Consider the following 16,972-nt stretch of genomic DNA (forward strand, 5'->3'; position numbering starts at 1 on the left):
CAAAGAGGAGTGGAACTAAGTGGAACTACCTGCAAGCAAACAGGAATGGAATTAAGTGGAACTATCTGCAAGTAAACAGGAGTGGAACTAAGTGGAAGCAAAGAGGAGTGGAATTAACTGTAAGCAAACAGGAGTGGAACTAACTGCAAGCAAACAGCAGTAGAACTAACTGCAAGCAAACAGGAATGGACCTAAGTGGAACTAATTGCAAGCAAACAGGAGTAGAACTAACTGCAAGCAAACAAGAGTGGAACTAAGTGAAAGCAAACAGGAGTGGAACTAACTGCAAGCAAAGAAGAGTGGAACTAAGTGAAAGAAAACAGGAGTGGAACTAACTGCAAGCAAACAAGAGTGGAACTATCTGCAAATGAACAGGAAAGAAACCATCTGCAACCAAAGAAGAGTGGAACTAAGTGGAAGCAAACAGCAGTAGAACTAACTGCAAGCAAAAGGAGTGGAACTATCTGCAAATAAACAGGAGTGGAACTAACTGCAATTAACCAGGAGTGGAACTAGCTGCAAGCAAACAGGAGTTAAAAAAACTGCAAGCAAACAGAAGTAGAACTAACTCCAAGCAAACAGGAGTGAAACTTACTGCAGTCAACCAGGAGTGGAACTTATTGCACACAAACAGGAGTGGAACCATCTGTAAGCAAACAGAGTTGGAACCAACTGCAAGCAAACAGGAAAGGAACTAACTGGAAGCAAAAGGAGTGGAACTAACTGCAAGCAAACAGGAGTAGAATTAAGATGAACTAACTGCAAGCAAACAGGAGTGGAACTTAGTCGAAGCAAACAGCAGTAGAACTACAGTAGAACCCCGGTAACTCGAACTCGGATAACTCGAACAACCTCGCTAACTCGAACTAACTTCCATTTCCCTTGGATTTGACCCCACTTTTCAGTCATTTTTGCTCGGTTAACTCGAACTCGGATAACTCGAAAACCCCGCTAACTCGAACTAAATTTCGTTTCCTTTGATCAAAATTTGGTCAAATTTACCCCGATAACTCGAATTCTGGTTCTTGCAACTCACCACGGTTGCCCATTGATTTGATAAACGAACAGATCACGTATTTGACAGCTGAAAAATCAGTAAACTATCAATTATTAACTTGGCAAATTTAATGATAACTCGAAACCCCGCTAACTCGAACTGTTTTTCATTTCCCTTCAGAGTTCGAGTTACCGGGGTTCTACTGTAACTGCAAACAAACGGGAATGGAACTAACTGCAAGTAAACAGGCCAATGGAACTTAAACTCCAAGCAAACAGGAGTCGAACTAAGAGCAACTAACTGCAAGCAAACAATTTTCCATGAACGGCCATTATTTTAACAACGTTCGGTGGCGGATTAAAACTCTACTTCTCTTAATAAAACCCTTTTGTGCTTTCCATGTCATTTTCGGTATTATTTTAACTTTGGGTACCATTTCGGCCATTTCTTCAAGCAAAACATGTTTGTGTGATTCCAAAATTGACGCCTTATTGTTCTGCATGAGATCAAGGCTACGGTCCACCAGTCTACCCAAGATGGGCGCCGAAAGCTCAAAACCACCCAGCTTAGCAACCCACGTGTCTGAAAATGGCACGATTAGTGTGAGTTCTGCTTCGTCAAATGCAATTATTTTCTTTAATTTGTCGGGATTTATTCCCTTGTCCTTACATTGTACACAAAATAAATCAGGCAACAGATGCGGATTTCAGTGGAACAGTAATATCATTTAACTTAATTTGGCTCTTATCTTTAATATAATTTGGCTCTTATCTTTAATTATTATATCATTACGCTACTTCGCCATTTCGTGTTTTAAACACACCCGCAATTTCCTGTTTGTGGTTACGTGGAGCACCTGGAAACTAGCGAACAGCTAAGCATGTACTTGTCCACATTAAATAAACGGTATGTCTGTCTGTCTGTCAATGTAACGTTTTAATCATCTTAGATGTTTTGGATTTGTGCTTAATGTTATTTTTTACCTGCAGCATTGCATTGCAGAACATTTCGAGTTACATAAGACAATACGTTGTCAACGAAGTCAGAAGTGGCGTCATAGTGGTGACCTCTGTAATACGGACATACAATTTTGTGACTTTCGTTCCATTCGTTCCATCCGTTTGTTTGTGAAGGAATGTGTGTAATAATGTGCATGCATAATTAAGTATGGGGCTTTACCGAAAACTTCCCTTAAGGTTGCGCAGGACCCTTGCTCATTAATAAATTCATTAGCCAAATTTCTTGACGGGGTGCTATCTTGTAAAGCTTTTATATTCGCTACATTTTGAACAACGATTCCTGTAAAACTTATCAAGGATATTAGGGAATTATGGAATTACATCATGATTGTCCTTTTACTGAGAGATGACCATTTACTGTGATGTTACAAGCTCTTAAAAGTTTAACTGCAGATAATGCGATTTTGTGTCCAAATTATTATATAACCTAGTGATAAACCATAACCTCTTTTGTGTCTTGACAAGAACGAAATTTTCTATTTCAAAAACTGCTAGAAGTTAATGGCTTCTAAGAGAGTAAAAATGTGAAATCTAAACTTTGAAACGTGCTACCTTCATTTGAGAAGAACGTTTCAAAATTCGCTCTTGTCAGAACACAATAGAGTACAACAAGTTTATGTTCCCCGCGAATCAGCTTCTGAAATTCTATATCGGCGGAGGCTTCCGAAAACCTCCCAAGTCAATGTTTACAACAACGTGTGCCATATTCACGGGTGTCTGGAAAACCCGAATAGCGAATAGCAAATAGTCGCGAATAGCGAATAGTACGAATAGTGCGAATAGTCGCGAATAGCAAATACTGCGAATAGTCGCGAATAGTGACGAATGCTCGCGAATAGTGACGAATAGTGACGAATAGTTGCGAATAGTGACGAATAGTGATGAATAGTCGCGAATAGTGACAAATAGTGATGAATAGTTGCGAATAGTGACGATTAGTCGCGCCTAGTGACGAATTAGAGACATGTAGTTCCCAGTACCTCGCAACAACGTGAGATTTTCCCGCTAAAATAGATGCTTGGTAGGAGAGAAGTTATAAATGATAAATGGAATTTCTTATGTTTTTATATACCGTTGAAAAAGTGTCTGCAATAGCTTATTATTGTGTTTTTTGTTTTCTTGCCGGTGATCGACAGCCCCAGGCAGAGTCCAAAAAAGAAAGGGGAATAAAATTAATGCAAGCAAGCGTTGCGTGACGAGCCTAAACAACGGCTGCGAATAAGACTGACTTTGGCGTTGTTATTTTTTTATAACACAACTTCTCATGTCTTTTCACATCGATAAACTAATTACAGACCACTTTTCTCTCATTTGTATTTTATTGTTTTGCTGATAGAACGTGCCTCGGATCGCGATTCATGAGAATGAAATGTGAGTAAATACAGTTTATGGTCGGTCGGCAAGATCAATAAAAGTAATTCATATAGTTACATCTTGACTTGCACTCTCTTTTAGAGTGAGCGGGCAAGCATATGATACATAATTTGCTTGAACTTCTAGATTGCTCTGTGCGTGTGGCAGTAAATTTTGTAGAATCCCTGTAGGCTTATTCACGGCGACTACACTCTTTTTATTTCATAAGAATCTAGTTTATAAGAATATCGAGGCTGAATTTTGCGAATTTTTAAAAATATTTTAAGAGAGGGGGGCAAAGGGTTTATGCGTGACACGTGAAAAGGGCAAAAATTAGTCCGTGACGCGTGAAAATAGGGCAAAAATTAGACCGTGACGCGTGAAAAATAGTTAGAAAAGAAACGTGATCCGTGAATTTTGCTGTTTCAAGTATACGTGACACGTGAATTTGGTTAAAACTTGTGCGTGAAACGGGATCACGAACCCCCCTTTGGTACCCTCTTAAGAATAAACCCGAGGCTGAGATTTTGAAAAGAATATAGTTTTTAGTTGAAACAAAATCAGGTATTTTCATTTCCGTCACTTTATATCTGTGAGGAATGCTTTGTTTAAAGCCAAAACGGCCAGGCTGCAACGAAAAGCAATGGTACATGTGCACAATGTAACACGATACAGATCTGGACACCAAACACAGTAATTGGTTACCCAATACTTGCTATTTTAAAAACAGAAATGTCAAACGGTATTTTCTAAGAATGTTCATAAGAATATTTTCAGCCTAGACTCGGCAGAAAAATAAGAATATTCAGCCTGGGTCGGAAAACTGTATTCTTATATAAAAAAAAGAGTGTACTTACGGCTATTCGTCACTGTTCGCGACTATTCAACAACTATTCGTCACTATTCGTGACTATTCGCGACTATTCGTCACTATTCGTGACTATTCGCGACTATTCGTCACTATTCGCGACTATTCGTCACTATTCGCGACTATTCGCACTATTCGTACTATTCGCTATTCGCGACTATTCGCTATTCGCTATTCGGGTTTTCCAGACACCCCCATATTCACAGCTGTGAATCTAATTATGATAATTTGCTTTGTTTCAGCGCACGGTACGCAAAGCTGAGAACAATACCGTGTAATTACTTGTACATTCTCGTGAATATTTCGTTTGTTGTCGGCTTCAGTCGTCGCAGTTCGTGCATACTCTTTCAATAAATACATACATAATGATTGCTAGGGTCCTGCGCGACCTTAAACTGTACAGCCACATGTATAAGGATGCTATCGATGTTATCGGGTGTAATCGCTAAAGATATAAAGATGGAGGCTCAAAGCCTGATCTAGTTTAGGAATCCTAGCACCCAAATACATCTACTATGCACCAAAGGCGTTTTAAATGTTATCTTACCTTCACTAGAAGAATCCTTTGCTGTTTACTTGATCAAGAATCTTGTACGGGCAACACAGACAACACAGACCGACACGAACGACGCTCTTTGAGTAAGTTGCTGATAACGCTAGTCCCAGTCTAATCGCAAAAGAAACATGTCTGCAATTTTTGGATTGGACTCGGGGATATCATCTTTCGGATCTTTCTTTTTTATTCCCGCCTACCGACCACCCAGGGCAAGATAGCTCTTTTTACTGTATTAAGTGACTTCCATACCTTTTCTGTGACATAAAGCTCTTATTTACCGACCAGGAGGTCTGTAGCGTACTTGCGTAAAGGTTGACACCTTACCTGGTGTCTTTATTTCCTCTTCTTAGTGCTTCGGAAAGCCATACTTAAAAAAACATAGGCACGCTAAGCGTGCAGGAGTTATTTTTTCAATTTATGGGGTGGCTTGGGGTGAAACTGGGTGATTGTCCTGTTGGGATGGTTTATGCCATGGGTTGAGCTATTTGTGTATGGCGCCCCACGGAGTCACTTTTTTGCACAAAGTTTGCTTGCAAACATAATAATTTTTACATGCATTTTGATACATCAGAACTGTTTTATTTAATACGGAAATTTTCATCATTTAATTAAAAAACAAAACTAATTCAATTGTCAAAATGTCACAAAATGGCACGTTCTTATTTTGTTGCTAGCTTTGTAGCAACCGTAACGGGTTACTTTTGTTTGTTACGGAATACTTTCGGCTTTTTGCCAAACACTGTTTCATGATACCGTTGTTTTTCTCACTTTTGTAACATGATACCTTTGTTTTTTTTAAAACGAACGTAACACGATACCCTTGTTTTTCTCGAAAAAAGCCACGTCTCCATATAGACATTGAACGAAAAGTACTATAATAAACGAAGTAATAAACGAATCAAATAAAAAAAAACCACTCTCTTCGGAAAAGTTCTTTAAAGCGCAGTACACCTGGAGTATTTGTTTCCTGTCAAAACTGTTCAACAAAGATTTTCGTTCATTCACAACGTAAATTCTATTCAACAAACAAGAACTAATTGAGTTATCAAGTTGTCACGAAATGGCACGCTCTTATTCTGTTTTTGCTATCGATCGTAGTTGCTTTTAACAGTAAAGTTACTTGTACCGGTTCAATGTTTGAACGAAATGTTTTACAGTTGATTTCATTTTACTTTGGCCGCCCGCTTTGCGAAGTTTGTTGGGAAATTGGAAACGTTGTTATGAAGTTGCCAATTACGGTGCAAACATCGATACAAATTTTCCGACTTCGGCCCGACTGAACTTTCCAAGTTTGGTAGTTGAGGAGAAACAAGACATGTTGCTCGAAAGTCATGGCGATTTCTGAACTCGAAGATTTTAGAACTTGTCAAGGAAAGTAGCTTGAAGTGCAAGACAACGTTTCGCATGAGCGATCACGCAAGTGATTTGCCGATAAATAAATATCATGCATGTAGAAATTTGGTCAAATTGTAACTTTTTTGTATGAAAACACATATTTAACGATTTCTGTAAGGCATAATCTTTACTGTCTTCAATTTCAAGTCTTCTGCGTTTGTAAACCGGATGAAACTGGATGGTTTACCCATATGTAAAATTGATTTTAATCGAAGCCGACGCGACGCGACGCGACAGGGAAGACTAATTTGTTCGAGACAACATGTTTACGGCTCGCTGAACATAAAAGTTTTTTATTTTTATGACATTTGTTTCCAACAGTTTAGCGTAGCAAAGCCCTTTTTGATAACATAACTACAGAAGGATTTATTAAATTCGGGCCGAAGTTGGGAACTTTGTACGGTAATGGTCCCATGATAACCGTCACGAATATAGATAGACACATCACGAATAAAGTACTTAAAATACCAATAGTGCCAGTAGTACCTGCTGTACCAATAGTACCTGTAGTACCAGTAGTAACTGTAGTACCTGTAGTACCTGTAGTACCAGTAGTAGTATATACCTGTAGTACCTGTAGTACCAGTAGTACCTGTAGTACCAGTAGTACCTGTAGTACCGGTAGTACCTGTAGTACTGGTAGTACCAGTAGTACCAGTAGTACCTGTAGTACCTGTAGTACCTGTAGTACCAGTAGTACCAGTAGTACTGGTAGTACCTGTAGTACCTGTAGTACTGGTAGTACCAGTAGTACCAGTGGTACTTGTAGTACCAGTAGTACTAGTAGTACCTGTAGTACTGGTAGTACCAGTAGTACCTGTAGTACTAGTAGTACTAGTAGTACCGGTAGTACCGGTAGTACTGGTAGTACCAGTAGTACCAGTAGTACCTGTAGTACCTGTAGTACCAGTAGTACCTGTAGTACCTGTAGTACTGGTAGTACCAGTAGTACCTGTAGTACTGGTAGTACTGGTAGTACTGGTAGTACCTGTAGTACCTGTAGTACCTGTAGTACCAGTAGTACTGGTAGTACCAGTAGTACCAGTAGTACCTTTAGTACCGGTAGTACTGGTAGTCCCAGTAGTACCTGTAGTACCTGTAGTACCTGTAGTACCAGTAGTACCAGTAGTACCTGTAGTACTGGTAGTACCAGTAGTACCTGTAGTACCTGAAGTACCAGTAGTACCAGTAGTACCTGTAGTACCTGTAGTACCGGTAGTACTGGTAGTACCAGTAGTACCTGTAGTACCTGTAGTACCAGTAGTAGTATATACCTGTAGTACCTGTAGTACCAGTAGTACCTGTAGTACCAGTAGTACCAGTAGTACCAGTGATACATGTAGTACCAGTAGTACCTGTAGTACCTGTAGTACTGGTAGTACCAGTAGTACCTGTAGTACCAGTAGTACCAGTAGTACCTGTAGTACCAATAGTACGAGTAGTACCTGTAGTACTGGTAGTACCAGTAGTACCAGTAGTACCTGTAGTACTAGTAATACTAGTAGTACCAGTAGTACCTGTAGTACCGGTAGTACTGGTAGTACCAGTAGTACCAGTGGTACCTGTAGTACCTGTAGTACCTGTAGTACTGGTAGTACCAGTAGTACCAGTGGTACCTGTAGTACCAGTAGTACTAGTAGTAACTGTAGTACTAGTAGTACCTGTAGTACCAGTAGTACCTATAGTATCGATAGTACCAGTAGTACCTGTAGTACCAGTAGTACCTGTAGTACCTGTAGTACCAGTAGTACCTGTAGTACCAGTAGTACCTGTAGTACCAATAGTACCTGTAGTACCAGTAGTAACTGTAGTACCAGTAGTACCTGTAGTACCAGTAGTACCTGTAGTACCGGTAGTACCTGTAGTACTGGTAGTACCAGTAGTACCAGTAGTACCTGTAGTACCTGTAGTACCTGTAGTACCAGTAGTACCAGTAGTACTGGTAGTACCTGTAGTACCTGTAGTACTGGTAGTACCAGTAGTACCAGTGGTACTTGTAGTACCAGTAGTACTAGTAGTACCTGTAGTACTGGTAGTACCAGTAGTACCTGTAGTACTAGTAGTACTAGTAGTACCGGTAGTACCGGTAGTACTGGTAGTACCAGTAGTACCAGTAGTACCTGTAGTACCTGTAGTACCAGTAGTACCAGTAGTACCTGTAGTACCTGTAGTACTGGTAGTACCAGTAGTACCTGTAGTACTGGTAGTACTGGTAGTACTGGTAGTACCTGTAGTACCTGTAGTACCTGTAGTACCAGTAGTACTGGTAGTACCAGTAGTACCAGTAGTACCTTTAGTACCGGTAGTACTGGTAGTCCCAGTAGTACCTGTAGTACCTGTAGTACCTGTAGTACCAGTAGTACCAGTAGTACCTGTAGTACTGGTAGTACCAGTAGTACCTGTAGTACCTGAAGTACCAGTAGTACCAGTAGTACCAGTAGTACTAGTAGTGCCAGTAGTACTAGTAGTACCGGTAGTACCAGTAGTACCGGTAGTACCAGTAGTACTAGTAGTACCTGAAGTAATGGTACTATCGGTAGTACCAGTAGTACCAGTAGTACCTATAGTACTAGTAGTACCAGTAGTACCTATAGTACTAGTAGTACCAGTAGTACTAGTAGTACCGGTAGTACCAGTAGTACTGGTAGTACCAGTAGTACTAGTAGTACCTGAAGTAATGGTACTACCGGTAGTACCAGTAGTACCAGTAGTATTTGTAGTACCAGTAGTACTGGTAGTACCAGTAGTGCCAGTAGTACCTATAGTACTAGTAGTACCGGTAGTACTAGTAGTACCGGTAGTGCCAGTAGTACCGGTAGTACCAGTAGTACTAGTAGTACCTGAAGTAATGGTACTACCAGTTGTACTAGTAGTACTAGTAGTACCAGTAGTAATGGTACTACCGGTAGTATCAGTAGTACCGGTAGTACTGGTTACTACCGGTACTACTGGTACTACCGGTACTACCGGTAGTACCATTACTACTGATACTACTAGTACTACCGGTACTACCGGTAGTACCATTACTTCAGGTGCTACTAGTACTACTGGTACAACTGGTAGTACCATTACTTCAGGTACTACTAGTACTACCGGTACTACTGGTACTACTGGTACTACCGGTACTACTAGTACCACTGGTACTACTAGTACTATAGGTACTACTGGTACTACTAATACTATAGGTACTACTGGTATTACTGGTACTACTGGTACTACCGGTAGTACCATTACTTCAGGTACTACTAGTACTACTGGTACTACCGGTACTACTGGTACTACCGGTACTACTAGTACTACTGGTACTACTAGTACTACTGGTACTACTGGTACTACTAGTACTACTGGTACTACTAGTACTACTGGTACTACTAGTACTACAGGTACTATTAGTACTATAGGTACTACTGGTACTACTGATACTACCGGTAGTACCATTACTTCAGGTACTTCTTTTACTACTGGTACTACTGGTACTATAGGTACTACTGGTACTACTGGTACTACTAGTACTATAGGTACTACTAGTACTATAGGTACTATAGGTACTACTGGTACTACAGGTACTACTGGTACTACTGGTACTAGTGGTACTACAGGTACTACTGGTGCTACTGGTACTACAGGTACTATAGGTACTACTGGTACTACTGGTACTACAGGTACTATAGGTACTACTGGTACTACAGGTACTACTGGTACTACAGGTACTATAGGTACTACTGGTACTACAGGTACTATAGGTACTACCGGTCCTTCAGGTACTATTGGTACTACAGGTACTATCGGTACTACAGGTACTATTGGTACTACAGGTACTATAGGTACTACCGGTACTTCAGGTACTATTGGTACTACTGGTACTATAGGTACTACTGGTACTACAGGTACTACTGGTACTACAGGTACTACAGGTACTACTGGTACTATAGGTACTACTGGTACTATTGGTACTACAGGTACTATTGGTACTACAGGTACTATAGGTACTACCGGTACTTCAGGTACTATAGGTACTACTGGTACTACAGGTACTATAGGTACTACTGGTACTACAGGTACTATAGGTACTATTGGTACTACAGGTACTATAGGTACTACCGGTACTTCAGGTACTATAGGTACTACTGGTACTACAGGTACTATAGGTTTTACCGGTACTTCAGGTACTATTGGTACTACAGGTACTACAGGTACTATAGGTACTACTGGTACTACAGGTACTTCAGGTACTACTGGTACTACAGGTACTATTGGTACTACAGATACTACAGGTACTACTGGTACTACAGGTACTACAGGTACTACCGGTTCTTCAGGTACTATTGGTACTACAGGTACTACAGGTACTACGGGTACTACTGGTACTACAGGTACTATAGGTACTACTGGTACTACAGGTACTATTGGTACTACAGGTACTACAGGTACTACTGGTACTACAGGTACTACAGGTACTACAGGTACTACCGGTTCTTCAGGTACTATTGGTACTACATACAGGTACTACAGGTACTACAGGTACTACTGGTACTACAGGTACTACAGGTACTACCGGTACTTCAGGTACTATTGGTACTACAGGTACTACAGGTACTATTGGTACTACTGGTACTACTGGTATTACAGGTACTACAGGTACTATTGGTACTACTGGTACTACTGGCACTATTGGTATCTTAAGTACTTTATTCGTGATGTTTCTATCTATATTCGTGACGGTTATCGTTCTTTAAGTACTATCTATATTCGTGACGGTTATCATGGGAGCATTACCTACTACTGGTACTACCAGTACTACTGGTACTATCCATGATAATTCACAACTCACCAATTAATCTTTCAACGAAAACGAACTGCGACACGCTGCAACACGTAATTTCGTCAGATTACTTCGCCTTTATAAACTGCAATTTGATTGGTTCTGATAGTACCTGAAATCTGGTTGGTGTGACAAACAAACATACTTCACTGACCCACTGACCCACTGACCCACTGAGTCACGGAACATCGCGCCGACTTAAGAGCTATTTTGAAAAAATAACTCAAAAAGAGAGTGTGGAATAGACCGTTGAAACGAAAATCGCCCGTATGGCTCTTCGAAGCACTAGAAAGACAAAATAAGGACGCCAGGTAAAGTTTAAACTCGCCCTCTTTCCCCCCTTTATTTTCTCTACAAGCTCTTTGGCTTTTCCACTTCGTATTTTCAATCAATGCTTTTGTATTCTTACCGCAAGTGTACCGGTCTGGTGCCGATCAATATTAATTTTGGCAAATCAAATTCGTGAATTTGGTAGTTCCCAGTCCCTGTGAAACAGGGCCGTATAATATTTAGTAAATAAACCCCTTCAGGCGGCTGGTATATTAAAGGATAATGCCCGAGGCTGAAAGATTGTAGAAAAATGAACAGTTGGCCGAGAAGCGAAGCTTCGAGGGCAACTGTGAAATTTTGAGGACAATATTTTAGCCAAGGGCATTATCCTCCAATACACCAGCAAGTCAGAAAGGGGTTTATTTATTTTATAACCCTCCGATTAATTTCTACAACGCGCTCTATCGCCAGTAAATTTATAAGAAAAAAGCTACGTAATAAACCCGTCGTAACGTGGTTGAAATAAATGCAAGTTGATTGATTTACGTGATATTTTAACTCTGTGATCTCATAAAAATTAGAATTTAATCAAAGTGCTCTTCGAGCCACGACTGAATTTTTTTTCACCAAGTTTTACATTTGGTTTTCATATCTTGAATATATATGAGCGGCAAATGTTCAAACATTTCTTTGATGCAATTAAAAAAGCAAAAAAACGAGGAAACATGCGTGACAATTGCAGACAATCGGCGGTTGACCCCACAATGTCTATTACATTGATATAAAATCTTTTCATTTTACGTGATTGAGATTGTCGGATTAGCTCAGTCGTGTAGGTTTCAGGATGGAGTGTGAGAGGTCGTGAGATCAAAACCCAGAAGTGTCTGTTCCTTTTTCCCTTTTTTTTCTGTTTTTACCACGCAGCACTAAAATGGTTTGTTTATTCTATCGCTCCTGTATACATTGGAGAATAAAAGCATTTACATGTAAGCCGTAAAGTAATAACGCTGTAAATAAATATATCAGAACATATAGACTGATTCAGGTAATTATAAGTATACGAAAGAGATCGATCGGTGCATCGCTAAACTTGTTTATCGTATTTGAAAATTCCGACGTTATCTTTGCAATAGGAAATTATGTTATGCGAGGAATCTTCTATGTATAGTATGAATGCGCGAGTGTCAGTTTCATGCATGCGTTACAAGCAGCTGTAACGCATGCAAATATCGCACTTTTTCGGCGGTCAAGTACCTTCCACACATAATTTTCAGCCGCATTTTGTTTCTTTGCTTTTGTATTCCTTGTTAAACCTTAAAAATAGCCTTATTACGGCCGCCTTGCTACACTCTTACTTCTCTTATCAAAATGTTTACAGCTGATGGACCAACCAACCAACCAACCAACCAACCGACCAACCATGTGAGTGAAGTCGGGCTACCCACTATACTCCTTCATTGAAAATTCAGTCGTAAAAAGGTGATTTTATTCGTTTGTTTTGTGCTTGCCTACAAAATCGGGCAACGGATATCAAATCGGACGGGGTATATTCGCTGATACCCGTCGTCCGATTTTGTACCACGTGATGCGTTTTGTCCAATGAGCGCACGCAAAAATTAATGGGTAAGTTATAATGTTTCAAAGACTTGATTACTTAACCGGAACATGGATGTGGTCGTTTGATGTTAACAAACAAACAAACAATAAAAACAAACTCGCACAAAACTCCTACCGAATGCGATTCAAGCAAATTTTGTTTCAAATGAAGTTTGTAATGTAGATTCAGACTGTCTGATCTGAAACAATAAGCCCACTGATTTCAACTATTTCAAGCATTATTCAGATAAATAAATAAACATGCAGTGAAGGACAAATGACCATGGCCTTGACATGTCGTTGTCCTTCCTCAGTTCAAGTATTTTTAGAACTCATCTAAAAATGGCGAAAACTATCGCAACACAACTAAAGTTGCCAACCTACGCCTCCCCTAGCCTGAATTTCAGACATCCCTCTGTGCTCGCCTACTCGCCAGAAGGGACGTCTGAACACATCTGTGCCTAATGCCGTCCTGTGACGTCACTACACTTTGGTTTTAATTCATGCGGAAAAGTTTCTGTCGAGGCCATGAAATTGTGAAAGAAAAATCGCTTCAATAAAGGATTACAGGGTAAAATTGTTTTAACAGTAAACTATTGAAAACTTGCGACAAATGAATGAGATTTTAATCGACTGCAGGCTATGTTCTTTTACGGAACCGATTTAATTTATCTAGCGATCAAAATATAATATGTTACGCAGCGGACAAATACAACACACTCGTGAGTACTTAAATGAATCAATTTAGACGGTTACAGAGGCATCAAGAAACGGAATTCAATACAAAAATATCCTACTTGACCGTGGGCACTGAGTTCAGAAATCACTGGCTCATCGAGGCTGCAGGACATAAGTATCGAGCGGCTTTGTTGACAAAACAAGAATACGTGTAAATTTGGCAAAACACTGCATGTCGAAGCGACGAATGCCGCCAACTTAAAACCTACCGATTTCCATTACTATTCTTCATCCGTAGGTAAACTAATAAAGTAATAAACTCAAGGTAAATGACTAATAAATTCATTTCTGGGAAGGTGAACTCTTTCGAACTTTCCAAACGTTTTTAAATTACAATCCTCGCGCGGTAAAATTCAGTCATAATTTCACATAATTATGCAAATATTTTTTAAATCAACCAATCAAAATCACTACCCGGTTTTCGGGTAGTGACGTCACCGGACGGCATTAGGCCCATATGTGTTCAGACGTCCCTTCTGGCGAGTAGGCGAGCACAGAGGGATGTCTGAAGTTCAGGCTACGCCTCCCCACCCCACCACGTCAATCAATCAATTAATCAAGACACAATGGATGCAGTCACATCTAGACTGCTAACTATAGTTAAGACGGCGTAAACTATAGTTAGCTATTTCGGTAATGTGACCGCTTCTCTGTTCGCCCTAACTATAGCTAGAAAATTTACGCCTCGCTGATCCAAAACAATACAGACTAACTATAGTTATACCCAAGCAGGGTTCATGGGTTAGTCTTAAGTTTACAAACGAAAAACCAATCAGTATGCGACAATTCTTTTCGCACGTGCCAGATGAACATAAATATGCAAAACAAAGCGTGAAGGGAAGGAAAAAAGAAAAACAACATGCCAAGAAATTACATATCACCAATGTTAGCAAAAATGAAGCTTGAATTCTTTGGCTTCTAGCATCACAAGGGCTGTCATGAAATAATTTAAATTCGAAATTATTCAAAAGCTAATCAGAACTAACTATAGTTAACTGCATTGGTGTGACTGCAAAGACGACCGAAAGCACTAACTATAGTTAGGCGTGACGTCACGTAGCTTGAGAGTAACTATAGTTAAACTTTAGTTCGTATAGTGTGATCGTCCGGGTGAGAGTAGTTCTGAGAAGAACTGTTGTTGGTGACTGACGTTTCGACAACCTGAGCGGAAGTCATCTTCAGAGTCAAGTGAAAAGTTGTTGTCAGTCGATGATGTTATAAGTCTGGTCCGTTGAAGCTGATTGGTCAGTTAAGCCGTGATGTTATTGGCTGTAAGACTCGTGTAAAGTTTGTCATCAGTAATTGGTCAGTTTCGATCCGTCTATTGTTAGTCTAATTAAGTCATTCTGTTCCGTCTATTGTTAGTCAAATTAAGTCGTTCTGTTGGCGGTTCGTTTGTCGCTTTTGTTTACGTCGTGAATAAGTCGTTTGTAAGGTGCCGGTAGTTGTTGACATCTGTTGATAGGCGTCTGTTCTAAGTTTGTGTACCAGCTTTCCAGAGTCAGTCGTTGAAAATAGTTAGTACTGTAGGTTAAGCATTCAGCAGAGTCCCAGTCGATTTTGTGTTTAGTAAGTCGGTGGTGTTCAGAAATGTGATTGTTGACATCACCATTTCTCGTCGCTCGTTTGTGTTCAGTCAGTCTCGTGGTCAAGTTTCTACCGGTCTCTCCGATGTAGGAGGCCTGGCAGTCGGAGCATTTGATCTTATAAATCGCTCCCTGTCTGTTGTTAGGTTCGTCCCTGTCTTTAACGTTGGTCAGTAAATGTCGTAACGTTGTTATAGGTTTGTGAGCTACACGGATATTGTAGGGTTGTAGGATCCGCGCAATAGTCTCAGAAGTGCCCTTGATGTAGGGTAAAGTCGCTGTAGTAACAGATGTCAGATTTCGGGTATACCGATGCGACCCATAGTCTCGTTCTGTGGGTCCCCTACGTACCAACTGTCTAAATACCTGACGACTATACTACAACCTCTTACAGACCAATCCAGACGTAAACTACAATCTACTGAGAACTTTATTGACGCCATCAAGACTGTACAGATACCTGACGACTACAAACAAACTTTTCACTTGACTCTGAAGATGACTTCCGCTCAGGTTGTCGAAACGTCAGTCACCAACAACAGTTCTTCTCAGAACTACTCTCACCCGGACGATCACACTATACGAACTACTGATACTCCTGGGTTCAAACCATTTACTTTAGTTAAACTTTAGTTACGTCGTAGATGTGACCGCAGCCAATGAGACACAAGTACGCTGAAAGACCAAATATCACTTCCGCTCGCGTTTTTACTTCCTTTTATTTCAGTTCATGCTAGGTTTATACTCCTTTCAGCTTTTAAAATTCTATTTCCATGTTGTCCATGACCTAAACTTGACCCTTTTTCCAAATTTTCAAAAATTTTCTTGATTTATGGTGATTCTGATTTTTACTTCGCGAAAAAGAAACATTGCTTAATCTATTTTGTATAATCGACGTAATTTTCCATGACTTTTCACGGCCCACACTTAAATTCCATGACTTTCCAGGCCTGGAAAATGACATTCTAAAACTCCGTGACTTCCCATGTTTTCCAGGTCTCGTGCAAACTCTGTTCATCTCGGGGTACTTGGACCGGGAAAATTGTCGATAAGAGCAAGAGCGGAGGGAGACTAGGTGGAAGGGACTATCAGTATTATCTCGGAGGCAATTTGCATTATAGAATACATAAATTTGGTAACTTTCATTGCAAACGGTAGACAAATGTTATAAAATGGATCTCAATCTATATGACTTTTCTACTTCAGGTGTTCCTCAATACGAATACGAAGACTGAATGGACTGTCATACAAGTTTGCTAGCCGTTGACTTAAAACATCATTCTTCACCTTAACTACTATTAAAGGATACAGCTTTTAACCCTTACTTCAAGGCAAGACTAACAGTGTATTTTACCTAGGGATAAAAACATAGATAAGATCCTCAACGTGCTCTGCGCAGGAGGCCACAGCCGTTTGAAGTCTGCAGTTGTCTCGTTTTCAAACATTTCCGTCGTTTTCTGTAGTATTATCATGGTCTTGCCTTTATTATTTGTAAGTTACAAAACGTTCAAGAAATTGCGCACGCAACGCGATAATTTCTAAGAACACGGGCGAACTACACATAGAGCCACAAAGACCACAAGAAGCAAGCCTGCTAATTCCTTTATAAAATGTTCAAGAACTTGCGCGCGCTTACACTCATGACATAACCTCAGTTGCGCCTCGTGGTCTCTATGCATTTCTCTCGTTTTCGTCAAAATTCTCCGACGTGTCCGTAACAACTCCATAGAATATACTTGATAACGTTATATATTCAGCAGATCATGCAATCG

At 40.1% G+C, this 16,972-nt stretch overlaps 2 protein-coding genes across 3 annotated transcripts in view; one reads left to right on the forward strand and one right to left on the reverse strand.

Moving 5' to 3' along the window:
- LOC144643128 (uncharacterized) overlaps positions 1 to 16,972 on the reverse strand; it is a 48,185-nt gene that overhangs the window by 2,665 nt on the left and 28,548 nt on the right. The window contains exon 1 of one of the 2 annotated variants that reach the window (XM_078502289.1): positions 4,785 to 4,858. The exons of the other annotated variant lie outside the window; for it this stretch is intronic. The gene's annotated coding sequence lies outside the window, so the exon portion shown is untranslated. Of the gene's footprint in view, positions 1 to 4,784; positions 4,859 to 16,972 lie in introns of those variants that run through there. 2 annotated transcript variants of the gene reach the window in all.
- Positions 1,534 to 9,032, forward strand: LOC144642167 (uncharacterized). The gene is made up of 4 exons (XM_078501155.1): positions 1,534 to 1,599; positions 3,353 to 3,387; positions 8,603 to 8,679; positions 8,908 to 9,032. Exons 1-4 carry the CDS (start codon positions 1,534 to 1,536, stop codon positions 9,030 to 9,032), a joined length of 303 nt encoding a protein of 100 aa, XP_078357281.1.

This window comes from Oculina patagonica, chromosome 2, assembly GCF_052425735.1.
Source record: "Oculina patagonica isolate OP01 chromosome 2, crgOcupat, whole genome shotgun sequence".
Classification (NCBI taxonomy): domain Eukaryota; kingdom Metazoa; phylum Cnidaria; class Anthozoa; order Scleractinia; family Oculinidae; genus Oculina; species Oculina patagonica.